The following is a 14,753-nucleotide window of genomic DNA, read 5'->3' as shown; positions in this document are numbered from 1 at the left end:
TTGGCTCTTTTCATTTTTTTATTTGACAACGTAAGGGAAAAGAGGTCAGTGCCTGCCCCTCACTAGGCACGTCTTGATGCTTTAAAAATTCTTGCATCATACTGGTTGAAAATCGCTGACTCAGATAAACATTGGAGAAAGAGCAGGTTTTTGAATTTTCATTCTTTTCATTTATTTGTACCTCTCAGTGGTTCTGTCCATCTTACTGGTGTTTTCAAAAGAGTCAGCTTTTGGGTTAGTCTCTGTTTTTAAAAATATATTAGTGATTTCTGCCCTTTTTTATTTCTATACGCTCAATTGTCACAGTTTCTCTTGGTTAGCCTGCCTTTTCTGGCATGTGTTAAAGTCATCTTTATTGGCGCTAAACCTACCCCTTGTCCCTTTTCCTAAATTTGCAACATTACTCAAACTTTTCTCTTATGCTGGACGTAGCAGTCATTTCCTGTTGTTAGAAGTACCACCAATGTCTCTTCCCCACAAAACTTGCTCTTCTGTGTGTGTTTTTAAGTCAGTGAGGATGGTGGTTATGAGTAGTACAACCCTAAACTTAACTTAGAGCTTTGCCACTTAATAACGTGATCTAGGTAAATGGAAGCAACATCTCTGGGCCTTAATTTATTTAAATATTACTACCCTGAGTATTAAATGAGAAGCCACAAAAAGTGCTTATGTTTGGTATACAGTACATGTTAACTACTGTTATTAATAGCTCTTCCAGTTTTTTAATCACTTAGTGATCTTTCTAGAGATTGTCTTACTACCTCCAGCTTTAAAAGCCTTCCATTATCACTTAAGAAATTAAGGTAGGAACTCCTGACCATACTATTCAAGTCCCACAGCTGCTTTTCCAATCTTGACTCCTACTACCCAATATTTTCCTGAACAGACTGTACTTCCATTTTCAAAAGCTCTATTAATCTAAAATGTGCTTTACTCTTTGATAAAATCCAATCCCTTCTTAGCTTAGCTCAGGTGCACTTCCTTGGAGCATTTGTCCACTACCCAGCAGGAAGGAGCTATTATTGTTGGGTTCTTATAGAACTTTGTTTACGTATCTATTATTCACATACTATATAAACCCTAAGTCTTGCCTAAGAGCATTACAAATATTTGCTGGGTTAGATCTATTGAATTTAAAATTACAGAAAACATTCTCAATGAAAAGTTAATTAGCTTCACCTTGTCTCGAGATGTATCTGTACTTAGTAGGCTTAGTCCAAATTTGATCAACGTCTGTTTCAAAAATGGAACAGACATCCTACAGACAAACTTAAATACTAAACTGTCCAGCTGAAACTGATGGCACTTTATTTGTAAATCAGGGTTGTATTTTTAGATTTAACACAGTATGTCTTTGTCCTCTCTAAGACATGTCTCGATTACAAAGCATGCCTCTCCCAGGAAGGGAGATACCTTCTCTCCTTCCCCTCAATTCTTCAGTATCTGCTATAACAATTCTATCAGGGGGCCTTCTGTGCAAAGACTTATCAGCTCTGTCATCTGTCACTCTACGGATTCTGATCTACTTTTCTAATCATCACAGCAGGAAATTTGCCAGCGCCATTTAAGACTCACTGTATTTTTTCTTCTTCCTCCCACGCATTTATAGCATATGTGAAAGAGGCTTGTTATTTTTTTAAAGAAAATTATTTCCATTAGTTGAAAAGAGACGTGTTGACACGCATAGGAATTTTGAAAATCTATCATTTGTAGTGTCTAATTTTAAAAATCCGAAAGTACAGGGAGCACTTGAGATCTTGCTCCCTAGTATATGTCATCAGTTTGGCTCAAACTCTTATAAAAATTCTCCCCGCAAAAAAGTATTATTCCTCTTACTATGTTTTGTTCTTTTTCTTTATTATTTTCAAAACTGCTAATGTCAACTTTTACCACACTCAACTGCTATTATAGGAAGAGTAATAATATTTGAAAAGATTTTTCCTTCGTCTCATGGACCCAAGCCGAAAGAGTGTCCAAGGCCATGTCGGCCATCCAGTCATGGTTGCATAGGGGTGGGCAAAAGTAGGTTTACAGTTTGTATGGAAAATAATACAGTAAATAATAATACAAGAATAAACTTCCGTGTATTCACAACTGTAAATGTACTTTTGCCCAATGCATTTTGAATAGCTGCAGGAGAGGGGACAGGTGCATTTTGTAAAACTGAAATTGTGAGCAGGTAGCCTTAAAATGCAGCAGTTTCTTCTGCAGAATTTTAAATGTAACTAGGGAATGACTGGTTTGCAGTGGTTCTCAAAGTGTGGTTCCTGGAGCAGCAGAAATGCCGATAATGCACAAAATCATTGAGGACATGACCCATTGTTACTGTGGGGAGTATGGGCTAGAAAAGGTTTAGTATCTAAGACAAGGTATGCCAAAGAACTCCCAAGTAACAGTTTCCCATGGCTTCCCTGGGAGGTCACCACGCCCTGCACCAACCAGGTGGCAGACTTTCTAGTAAGGAGGGAAGTCAGAGTGGATTCCTTACTCACAGACATCTACTGAGTCCCACAGAGGCCTACCTCAGCCTCAGATGAGAGTAGTGCTGCAGCCCTTGCTGCCGTGAAGGGCACTGCACCCATCACCATGCAGCTCCTTTCTGCTCTACGCTGGAGCTCCGACCCTAGACACTGCTGCTCCAACTGCAAGCTTGCGGGAAGTAAGGTCTTAGTTTTCCATCACGTTGCATCTAAACCGTTTCTGAAACTACATTTGCTCACTCCTGTTTGCTTGCTTTTTCTCATTTGTTTCCCTGCCTGAGGTAAAATGGCTATGAATCAACCTGTTGGCAAAACCATAGCTCAATTTCATGTAACGGGAAGAAGGGCCAGGAAGAGAAACCTTATTACTCCAGGGATACGGTGATATCATGACACCCTACCTCCACCCTACTAGGAAACCAGAGAAGCGAGATAGCAATCAAAACTGCCCTAGCTCCACCCTTCCTCAAAGAACACCCTAAATCCCACCATGTACAGCTTCTTGCCCAGAGGAGGTAACTATTAACCCTGACAAGCAAAATGACCCACTCAACAAAGCAAGGAGACCTGATCTTTTTAACACTTACTTTTAGACATTTCTTGACAAATTCTTAGGCATCTGTCCTTTCAGTCAGTCAACGATCATTACTGAGCATCTTTTATGTGCCAAGCAATGTGCTACATGTTGGCAGCACACCACAGCGAACAAGGTACAGTTCTGGCCACCTGAGGGCCCACAGTCTATCATAGTGCAAACTGGTGAGTGCTAGATGCAAAAGGATCAGAAGAGCTAGAACTGACGTTGGGTGAACCACACAGGGGGCAGGTATGGGTTGCAGGGTGCATGAGACAGGTGAGGCTAGAATTAGGTAAAGCGGGAGCTGGCACTTTATCCAGTTTGCTCCATTCCTGTCCCTAGGATCCTTTCTGTTCTACACTCACATATTCAAACAGTAACATCTTGGTCAGTGAGAAGTAGTCTGGATCTCAAAGAGGAAACAGTGATTTCCACTTGATAACAAGTGATGCTACTGCAAGATCCTAGTTTGTTAATAATGAATGTGCTTACCTAGTTCAGGGAGTTTCACAAGATAAAGCCCTAAGACTTAGTTTTAATCAAATGCCCTGCATACTCCTTTTTTTACTATGGAACAAGGAGAACTTGATTACGTATCATGGAATTATACAGATAACTTTTCTATTGTAGCACGGAAAAATTATTCACTACTTTTTAAGTGATCTCACTGTTGACTAATAAAGTAATATTTTTAAGTATGAGATTTTTATAAAATACAATTTTTAAAGTTTTGCCTTTTCCTGAATAAATTTCCAGTTTTCATAGTCAATGAAAATTCCAGAACACTTCGCGAAGGCATCGTTCCTTCCATTTATGGCTATCTGGCCTGAGTACTCCATTTTTGCCTCAATGGAAATGCCTGCCTTTGAAGGTTGTCTCGAAACTCCCTTTGGAAACTTAACATTTTAACCAAACACAGGGCAGAATTCACTGCTGCCTCTGCAGGGTTCATTGGGGAACACACCCCTTAGATGTGCCCAGTGAGAAGTTCACTTCCCAACACTCACCTGGAACAGCGTGTTTGGCCCTTGCAGCCGGGCAGGACTCAGTGGAGCCACGGGACTAAGGCTGCTCCAGAAATGTATGCTGGAGAGCAGTGGGCTCGGGGTCAGGAGCAATCCACTGGGTGTCTGAGAAAGCAAGCACAGAGACAGTTTTTGATACAGGTAGCACCTGACTTCTTCCAGCAGGGTGGCTAGGTGCACCAGCCATGAACCAAGAAACAAGCCTCCTCACGTGACACCTTAGGAAAACCTGACAACTCTTATTTCTCCATGGCTGCGCACTGTTTACTTTTAATTTTCTTTAATGGTATTAGCAATTTTTAAAAGGGAGGTATGGACAAGTTACCTCCCCTTAAACATTCTAGTGGGAAACTCAAGTTTGTAGCAATTTTTGTCCTTATTCAATTTGCACACCACCACCACCCCCCCCACCACCACCAAACATTAAACTAGATTTAGTTTTACAACAAAACAGGATCCCGTTTCAGGCTCTATTTTTTCTTATCTGTATTTTCGTAGTTTTCTATAGTGGACATCCATTACTTGGGTTACAAACATATTTTTAAAAGGGCCTCCCAAGCTTCCTTTTCCCTATCCATGGCCCTTAATACTTTAGAATTTGCTGCTAAAATAACCTTTACCAGCTTCTTCAAAAGCTCTGAACTGAGTTTTCCAGATTCCACTCCGGATTCTGGATGTGGAGCTGATGAGAATTAGTCTCCCTGGCAATGGTTTGGGGGGGGGGGGGCGGGGATCCTTTGTCAGATTGGGTGTAAAGCCAAAACTCTGGGTTTCCCGGGAGAGTGCCAAAGGCTGCATTTGCTTGCACACACGCAGCAGGAGTCCTGCCTGCCCGCCAGCCGGAGGGCAGAGAAATCTGTCGAGCTGAAAGTGCCTGGCTTGGATTCTTGCAAAGGCGAACTCCTTGCCCAGGGTGGTTCTGCACCTTGGGTGACTGTGATGTCAGTAGGTGCTTTGTGTAAGAACCACAGCAAAGGCAGCTGCAGCTCAGATTGCATCATGCTGGATGTTACAGTGTTGTTTTTTCCTAGAACTGGCCTAAGCAGCTTTGTTAATTATCTGGAGCATTTGGCTTAAACCAAAGTTCAAGTTCTGCTCTGCTCAGTGCACTGGATTCAGACACTCAAAGGTTCTCAAACTGAAGCTGCTGAAAGGCAAACTAATTTATACCAAATTGTTTGAGTCTTTGGTTCCACAGCACTTCCTGCAGATTGAATGAGCTGCCCGGTTACTGGGATAAATACCTGTTTTTGGATAATCTTTGGATAAGCTTCCCATTTGTTCTAACCCGAGGCGATGTCATGAGTGCGCCAGGCCATCTGGCCTAACCGTTAAGACTCAATAATTCAGCATGAGTTCTGCCAGGCTTCCCGCCACTTATTAGCCAGGTAACTGCTCTCCACCTCAGTTTCCTACTCTTTAAAGGGAGGAGGATTAAAGCTCTTCAGACGTACCTGGCACAGCAAATCCTCAACAGGTGTTAAAGACTGCTGTCATCGGTGATTAATTAAAAGTCTACCTGACACACTTAATAAATGTAATTCACCCATTCCTGGGAGACACTCAACTGTATATAGAAAAGTACTTAATGTTCTGCAACAGACAAGCCAATCTCGTCGGCGGGTACTTGACCGCTCGGCTCCTCTCAGTCCTGTGAGACTCCAGTACGCAGGCTCAGGTGGCTCGAGAACTGTTTGCATGTCACTCGGGAGCCAGGTTCCAACCACATTAACATTTAATAACCAGTATGTCCACAGCCTCCTCATTTACCCACCAATGAAGATCTCTAAGTTCTAAAGAGACAGAGTCTTCTAAATTACAAAGCCTAGCCAGCTTTCATCCATGGCCATAAATATATACCCATCCATTTTTAGTCCTTTGAGCTATAGACAAAGTAGCATTTATATTTTCATAGTCCAAAATGTGTACTGATGTCAGGATTTGAGATGTTTGCACATACATCTTAGATGTTTTTCTAAGTGTTACAGAATGTATTGAGAATACAGTAGCTAGCCCTGTTTCTCATGCTTAATGTTTGAAATGCCTTTCATAATATATGCAAATAAATATTGTAAAATGACTTCCATCCCTCCCATCTCTGATCTCCCTGAAGATCCTGTGGCCTTAAAGAAAACACTGTTCGGTTGCTCTTTTTTTAAATCCTCACCCAAGTATCTGTTTATTGATTTGAGAGAGAAACATCCATCGGTTGCCTCCCGCACCCTGGCTGGGGCTATCTGGTTGCTCTGTTGAGGAAAGTTTCTGAAGCCCGTCCTGCGTTATCTTAAGTACAGTGTGAGCTGTCAGAGCCTCTCTCCACAGGCTCCGGGAGTCAGGCAGGGAGGGCTGAGCCTGAGCACTAAGGACTCACGACAGAAGTCACAGGCGGATGCGGTGCTTCCTCTGCTGGGCCTTTCTGATCCCAAGGCTGCCAGGGAGGGAGAGGTCCCAAGGCCCAAGGGCAATGAGCATTCACTTTCATCCATCCTCCCAGCTTAGCTCTTCCACTTCACAGTGGGTTCCTAAACAGCTAACACGTCTGAGCTAAGCCTGGGGAGCTGGTGTCCAGACATGCCACACCTGAGTGTCCTCTGTTCAGGGCCCTCCACCTGACTCATGCCCTCCGATCTCCTTCCTACCCCTGCCTCCCTCTGCCCATCGAAGTGCCAGCACCTTGAGGGAGACTCTCCTGCTCTCCCCTCGACCAGGTGGCACTTCTCTTGTTTCTGAATCCTTAGAACACTTTATAACCACCTCTTTTAAACGCCTAGAGTTGCCTGAATTCAAATAAAAATGTGGTGTAAAAGAGAAGCAGAATCACACAGCAGAGTGTGTGGTACTGAATGTGTGGTACTCATCGTAAGAAAAGGGGGTCAAGATGAAGAATTCCATGAGGGGCTAGGGCAGATAGAGTAAGTGGTAAGGGAAATAAAGGAGTAAGGGCAGGAGCGGGGAGAGGTAAGAGAACCATGAAGGATCAACAGAAAAGGAGAAGGGAGAGGGGATGGGTCCCAGGAGAAAGGAGGGAGAGGGGATGGGTCCCAGGTGGAAAGAGGGAGAGGGGATGGGTCCCAGAAGAAAGGAAGGAGAGGGGATGGGTCCCAGAAGAAAGGAAGGAGAGGGGATGGGTCCCAGAAGAAAGGAGGGAGAGGGGATGGGTCCCAGGAGAAAGGAGGGAGAGGGGGTGGGTCCCAGGAGAAAGGAGGGAGAGGGGATGGGTCCCAGAAGAAAGGAGGGAGAGGGGATGGGTCCCAGAAGAAAGGAGGGAGAGGGGATGGGTCCCAGGTGGAACGAGGGAGCCCAGAGCTGGGGAAGCAACCTTCAACAAGAGTGTCAAGTCACACAAAACTCCCAGTGACATCTTCTAATGGGAAGCTCTGGAAGGACAGCCTCTGCACTCAGGTCAGTGTGACAGGGCGGCAGGCTGGGCAGAAGTGTTAAGAGAGAGAGAGAGAAAACCCCTTTGTCCTTCTGTGATAATGGCAAGACAGACAATAAGATGAGAAATGCCCCAGGGCTGGGCTAGGATGTACTATACCCTGATGGCTCCTCAACACACACACATCCATTTTACTCAATTCCCATCTCAGGACTTGAGCTCAAAGTTGTTACACCCACCAGTAAATGCAGGAATTGGGTTTCAGCATTTCAGTCCTCAGCAAACTGGCCCCACTCAATGGGTGCTAATCCAGGTCTGCTGCTAACAAACAGCCTGGGGCATGCGCGCTCAGATTCGGGGTGAGTTCAGGCCCTGGTGCCTGCACACAGCTGAGCTGAGCATCTTAAACATCACACGTGAGAGGAACAGAGGTCTGGGCATAACAGAAGGGCAATGCAATGTGCCGGCCTCTGATTCTGAGCCAACTTCACATTGTTAGGAGATGGAGAGCGAAGAGAAGAGGCGAATGGAAGGAAGAGGGGCAGGCGCCACAAGGTGCAGAAATAGAGGATGGGAAGCTCCTGCTGGCACCGCTCGGTCTTGCATGGTGCCTGGCTAGGAGCCCCAAGGGTTTCACAGCCTGGGTACGCCCGTCTCAGAGTCTGTGGCGCATGCCACCTGAGAGAACACCCTTGCTCCTCTGGCCACAGTCCAATATGACCTTGATACTCTGGCAGCCATTCCCCTTGGCGGCTAAGCTCCAACTTCATTACTCCTTGCTGCCCAGCCAGCTTTTTAATTCCCTTTTTCCAATTCCCCATAGTCCATGCTTAAAGGGCCTTTGGGGGGTCATCATGTCTGTCTACATTAGTAATCTGGTTTCTTCAACACTCATAAACAAGAGTCAACTGTATTTCGTACAGGTCCCAGCAGATGCCCCACAAGTACTTTCAATGGGAAGGGAGGTGATGGTGTTGGGGAGGCTATGGTGTCGGGGAAGACAATGGTGTCGGGGGAAGCTATGGTGTTGGGGGAGGCGACGGTGTTAGGGAGATGATGATGCTGGGGGAGGCGATGGCGTTGGAGGGTCGGCTGATGATTTTCACGCACATCATTTTGCAGATGAAATTTCAAATCTGAATTAAAGCTTATACGAGGTATGTGGTTTAATAAGGTCCCCAGAGGGCGCTGTAACCACAAGACCCTGGTCATGCCAGGACTTTCCTAATCCTAACCCTTCCTCCTAATCCTACCTCTCCTCCTCCCATGTTTCCAGCTGAAAATAATTGGGAATTATTCTTAGAATAAAGAAGTAAAATATAAACAATAAATACAAGTAAGTAGTTCTTGGAATAAACCAAATTCTTGGGAATTTCATTTTCAGGGTATGAAATTATTACGGCACAGCTTTCACCTCTTCTAAGGCCAACTGTTAAGAAACGTTTATAGGCGGTTCCTATAGGTGAGCAAACAGTGTCATGCCGCACAGCCCACAGAAGGGAGCAGGGTTTCTGGGATGCAAAGAGCTAAGGTTCCTACTGAGCCTGGAAGTGGGACATCACTGTGCCTGTGGGAGGAAGGCTCCAAGCCCCACTCAGGTGGAGAGGGAACCCCCAGAGTGGCCCGGGAGCAAAGGGGAGTCTCACTCCTGCCCCAGGAAAATGGGTCCTCCCCGCGCAGCGGCCGGTAGCCTTCTGCAGCACGCGGGCTCCTCAGAGCAGATGCTGCTCTGTCCACCGGGGCACACACAGCAGTTCCTGGGGGTGGGTCCTCAGGATCCGAATCCTGCACTGACTCGGGCCTCCCCCAAATCCTCAAAGCCCTGAAGCTTGTCAAGATAGAAGCACATGATTGTCTAACCACATTCCCTACAGCTGCAACTAATACAAAATAAGACTCAAGGTAAACTAATTGGGCGGGGGGGGGGGGGGGGGGGAAGGGGGGTATTTTTTAAGCTAAAACTCCATGACAGTCCTGGCTGATCTCAGAGAAACCAGCTGGGTGGACACCTTCAATGCTGGAGCCCCACCCTTTCTCTGCTTTTCTCTCCCTCCTGTCAGCCACTCTTGGCCACATATGCGCATGCCAGGGGCAGAGCTGACCCTGCTGGAAGGTGAGGGGACGTCAAGTCCTGAGATGTGCCATCGCCCAAAGGCAGCCCTTGGCTCCCCTGACCCTGTTCAGAGCACTAGTATGTGGTGTGCTTTCTTCACACCCCACCCCCCTCCACAGGGCCCTGTCAGCCCAGGCCCCACTTCCACGCCTGCGCTGGTTCAGACCTGGCCCTTTGCCTCCATCCTTCGGGAAGCCCTGGTCCCTCTTCTGGGACTCCTGCTGCTCACTCACACTTCACAGCGCGAACCCTCACAGGTTGGCTGAGGACTGTTCACTCCCATCTGCCCTCGACACAGGACATCTGGCTTTCCTACGCTTTCCTGCCCTGGTTTTAGGCCATTTCTAGGATCTCTCTCCCCATCCTGAGCTTTGCATCCACCGTCTGCCCCATCTCAAGTCAAGGCCCCCTCCTCCTCTCCCCAGCCCAGCCAGACCATCCTTCATCCCACTGCGTGGAGCCCCCCCTAAATTCAGTGTCCAGGCCCAAAACCACAGGGCTCGCCTGAGCCGATTCCCTCCGAGATGACTGCAGGGCTGGCAACCGTCCCAGTCTGTTTGGAGATGGTGAACGGGCACTCAGGAAAGCAGATACTGAAATCAGAGTTGGCCTTGGCCTGGCTTGAGGCCTCTCTAAACCTTACATTGTAAACACAAAGTCGGCCAGAGGAGGGGATCTCTAGATTGTCCACCCTGCCCCGCTTCTCACGTTACTTCTCGGAGCTACTTCAGGCCACTGTTTCCGAGGCATTTACTCAGCAGTTCTTAGCCACCGGACAGTTTTGCTTGGTTGGAAAATGCCTGATTGAAGAGCATAATTCTGCCTTACCTCTCCCATCCAAGGGGGCAGCCTCCTTAGCACCAGCTCACAAGCTTGAGCTGACACCAAATCCCTGGCCACCAATGTGTCGGGGAGAAGCCATGGAGAGGAGAATGGAACGAGCTGCTTGCAGATGCTGCGCAGACTGTTATGATCAAGGACAACTGGGCATTTTCCCGGTGAGTACCAATGTCCAGAGCACGGATTCTGGAGCAGACTAACGGGTTCAAATTCGCTTCTACCACCTATTAGCTGTGCAACCTTGGACAAGTTACTCCCGCCCTGTGCCTCAGGTACCTCAGCTGGGAAAATGGGACAATAACAGGATCTCCTTCATGGGGCTGAAAAATAGCCAAGGCAATGCATGTGAAGTGTTCAGTGCCTGGCCCATGAGAAAAATCCAATATAGGATGATGCTGCTGCTGCTGCTGCTGCTGCTCACGCCAGCAAGGACATCACGGCGATGAGTAGAGGCAGGAGACAGATAGAGTTCCTACATCCCCCCCCCCGTCCCGCCCCCCGCAAAAGCATGTCCACACCTGGTGCCACAAAGCTCCATGACGACAACACCGCCAGCTGTAGCTAGCTCTCCTACGCGCCGTTCTCCCATCCAGTCCTCACAGTAACGCATTTCACAGACGTGGAAACAGGCTCAGAGAGCAAGTGCCCAGTCCCATTCCACCACGCGGTCCAGCCAGGAACGCAACCCAGGTCTGTGACCCCAAAGCCAATGAGCTTAACTCTGCCGCCAAAATGCACCCGGGTTCCCAGAGGAAGCAGCAAACACCAGGCATGCGCTTTGCCTTTGCAAAACTGCCAGCGGGACAAGGAGGAGCATCTGCCTTCTCCTTCGAGTGAATCTCACCGCAGACGTCCGGCTCCACATGTCTGCTGTCTTCTCCCTCCTGACACGGGCCTGGCTTCCTCAGTAGCTCTGCTCTCACTGGCTCTCCTCCTCTCAGTGCCGGTCTGGCCCTTGTCATCCTGGCTGTTAGTACTTATAAGGGACCACAGGACCCACGGCTCCACGTTGACCACCGCAAGGGCTGCAGCAGTTAACACCTATTTGTTTTTAATCCTCACCCAGGATATTTTTCTATTGATTTTTAGGAAGAGTAGAAGAGCGAGGAAAAGACAGGGAGAAATATCGATGTGTGAGAAACACACCAATTGGTTGCCTCCTGCACACACACCCTGACCAGGGCCTGGGCCAGGGAGGAGCCTGCAACCTCGGTACGTGCCCTTGACCGGAACTGAACCCGGAACCCTTCGGTCCGCAGGCCAATGCTCTATGCACTGAGCCAAACCGGCTAGGGCTACATCTATTTTCTCATCAACAGAAAACAAATGGCCACTTATCAAGTTCCCCACCAGAGAGGACGCGGCCATAAAAATCTCATAAAGCCCAAATGTCTTCTCAAGTGTCACTTGGCCTGTTCCACCTTACCCAGCACATCCCTGGACCTGCTCCGAGGGCCACAAAGAGCAAGAAACCAACCAAGCACCCCCCTGTAGCCCATCTGCCGCCTTTTCTCCTGTGGACACCTTGGTCTGGGGGTGGGAAAGTAACTTCCCTTCACATTCGCACAGGACTTTGTCACACGGGCCCTCAGATTATCCCTTGAAGGCAAAAGGAAGGTGGTCTGGTGGCCCTTCCTTCCTGTATGCTGAGCCGAGTTTGGCGCGGCTCTTACCTGTGCGGTGAAGAAGGCTGGGGTGAGGGATCCTGAGGGCAGGGCCGGGCTGTTGAGGGCGATGGAGCCAATATCGGTGCCGGAGAGCACTAGCGGAGGCGCGGAGATCTCCAAGCCTTTGGGTTTTTTGGCCTTGGGGGGGAGAGATGGAGACCTGGTCTTGGAGCCCGATGACAGGTTCAAGGGCTCCAGGGAATCCGAGTCATGGCAGGCGGCCTCCAGGAAGAGGCTTCTGTGTTCAGAGGGGAGGGGCGAGTTGGGGGACAGGGACGGGGACCGAGAGGAGGAGGGCGAGGCGGACGAGATGCTGGCGGCGTGTGGCAGCATTAAAGAGGAGATCTTGGCGGAGACGGATGAGGCCAGGAAGGCCTCAGACGTGGAGGGCAGGGACACCACGGGCCTGCTGATGTGCTTGTCGGTTTTGTTGGTGACAAACCTGATGACAGTCCTGACTTCTTCCACGGGAGGGCTGTCCTCCGGCGGCTCCTCCAGCTTCTCCGTCTTGATGGCCTTGAAGGGCTCGGGTGGGTTCTGCAGGGAGTTAATGGTGAAGGACGAGTACAGGCCTGAGTGGATGTACTCGTTGCGGCTGGTGCTCTTGAGGGCTGACAGGCCGTGTCGGTGCGCCTCGCGGCCCTCGGGCGGCGCCTTGCAGTCCCTGTCCTGCAGCAGCAGGCTCTCCCGGCTGATCTCCACGGCGTGGGGGTCCATTTTCAGGATCTCCGGGAAGGAGACAAACTTGTACACAAACTTCTGCCCAATCACCTTCTTGATGATGTTCTGTGGATCACACAAAAGGAGACATGGGAAAGGTCAGTGCCCCGGCGAAATGGAGGAAGAGCTTCCTCAGAATGGGACTGTGCTGGCCCTAGCTGGTTTGGCTCAGTGGACTGAGCGCTGGCCTGTGGACTGTGGGGTCCCGGGTTCGATTCTGGTCAAGGGCACATGCCCAAGTTGTGGGCTTGATCCCCAGTAGGGGGCGTGCAGGAGGCAGCCAATCAATGATTCTCTCTCATTGATGTTTTTCTCTCTCTCTCCCTCTCCCTTCCTCTCTGAAATCAATAAAAATATATTTTTAAAAAAAGAAGAAGAAGAAAGAATGGGATTGTGCTGAATACCCGGATTCCCACAGCCTGGCTACGGTGTCCCACAGAGAGGACTGACATTGGGGGCAGAATCAGGTTTACATTCAGGTTTGGCCAGTTACTAACGGTGTGATCGTCGGCAAATTGGTTGTGTTTCCTTACCTGTGTTTCCTCGACCTAAATGCAACAACAGCTGCCACTTATTAAGCACTTACTCTGCAGCTGGCACTGTTCATGCATTATCTCATATAATCTGCACAGCACTCCTAAGAGGACGGTATTCTTAAACTCCCATTTTAAAACTTAGGAAAGTAAGCTCAGAGCGCTTAAATAACCCACACAGCCACGTGGTAGATACGCGGTAGAGACAGCATTTCCTTCACCATAATCCAGTATTGTCTTACCTCCCGCTGGGACTTGTGAGAATTCAATGAAATAATAATGGGAAAGCATTCTATACGCTGGAAGGCATTATGGAAACGTAAGTTATTATCACCAAACCCCACAATGTTTTCTTAAATCATGCAACCATTTCTCCCTTTTTAAATTTTCTGCCAAGAGAGCCGCTGCGGGGAAGCAAACTGTCTGCTTTGACATTTGCGGCGTTCATCCAGTATTCTAAGTCGCTAGTGCCTGCTTCTGGCTCTTCGGTGTATGGCTCCGGTCCAAACACATGAGGATTTAAATGTAAACCGATAATCACTGCAAATGTCTTCACGCCCCCTTTGGGAGAACGGACTTCATACGGAAAGCTGTGTTAAATCGGAACATGAGCAAACCTCTCTTAAACGCCCGCGGGGCTCCGAGGTGCTCAGGGGAGACAAAGGTGGTCTCCCTCCAGCACGGGGAGCTGGCAGCACCATCCCGAGGGAAAGGACTCGGTTTCCTTACAAATGGCTCCTCCTACAACTTGGGTCTGAGTGAAGGTTAAGAAGAACCATTTGGGGGAGAAGAGCTTTAGAAGAAGCTCCTATGAGTGCCCACTCTGTCCCGGGGTTGGGCACAAGCTACCTCAGTTGCTCTCACACTGACCCTCTTGCAGGGTGGAAGGTTCCACCCCTATGACCCGAGCGGAGAGGTGGGGAGTCATCTGCCCAAGGACCACCAAGGTCTACTCACATCTCCGCACCAATCTGGAGGGAATCCAAGAACCCCCTTGGTGGAGGTAAATCTTTTTTTAAATTGAGCAATAGCTGACATACGACAGAGAAATCACCACTTCCTTTCTGTGGGGAGGACATTTAAGATGTACTTACTGTCAGGTGCACAACATGATTTGATATCTGCATATACTGTGAAGTGATCACCACAAGTCTAGTTAATATTCCTCACCACACGTAGTCACAAAATATGTTATCCTTGGGATGAGACCGTGTAAGATCTACTCTCTTAGCAACTTTCCAAGATACAGAGAGGTGAAATTCAGTTAAATTCTGATGTTCCTTTTACAGCCATAGTTTGGTATATAGCTCCTTTTCTTCCTTCCCTGTCGTTACATTAGGGCAGTGGTCCGCAAACTCATTAGTCAACAGAGCCAAATATCAACAGTACAACGATTGAAATTTCTTTTGAGAGCCAAAT

At 48.3% G+C, this 14,753-nt stretch overlaps 1 protein-coding gene across 1 annotated transcript in view; it reads right to left on the bottom strand.

Annotated features, from left to right (window-relative positions):
- ELK3 (ETS transcription factor ELK3) overlaps nt 1-14,753 on the bottom strand; it is a 63,237-nt gene that overhangs the window by 4,420 nt on the left and 44,064 nt on the right. Inside the window, exons 3-4 of the mRNA XM_080660350.1 lie at nt 12,088-12,867; nt 4,065-4,187 (exon numbers count right to left, since the gene is read on the bottom strand). Of these exons, the coding sequence (XP_080516476.1) occupies nt 4,065-4,187; nt 12,088-12,867 (903 nt within the window). The remainder of the gene's footprint in view (nt 1-4,064; nt 4,188-12,087; nt 12,868-14,753) is intronic.

The sequence above is a fragment of the Plecotus auritus genome (assembly GCF_963455305.1).
Source record: "Plecotus auritus genome assembly, chromosome: 3".
Classification (NCBI taxonomy): domain Eukaryota; kingdom Metazoa; phylum Chordata; class Mammalia; order Chiroptera; family Vespertilionidae; genus Plecotus; species Plecotus auritus.
This window is presented reverse-complemented; position numbering and strand designations above follow the sequence as displayed.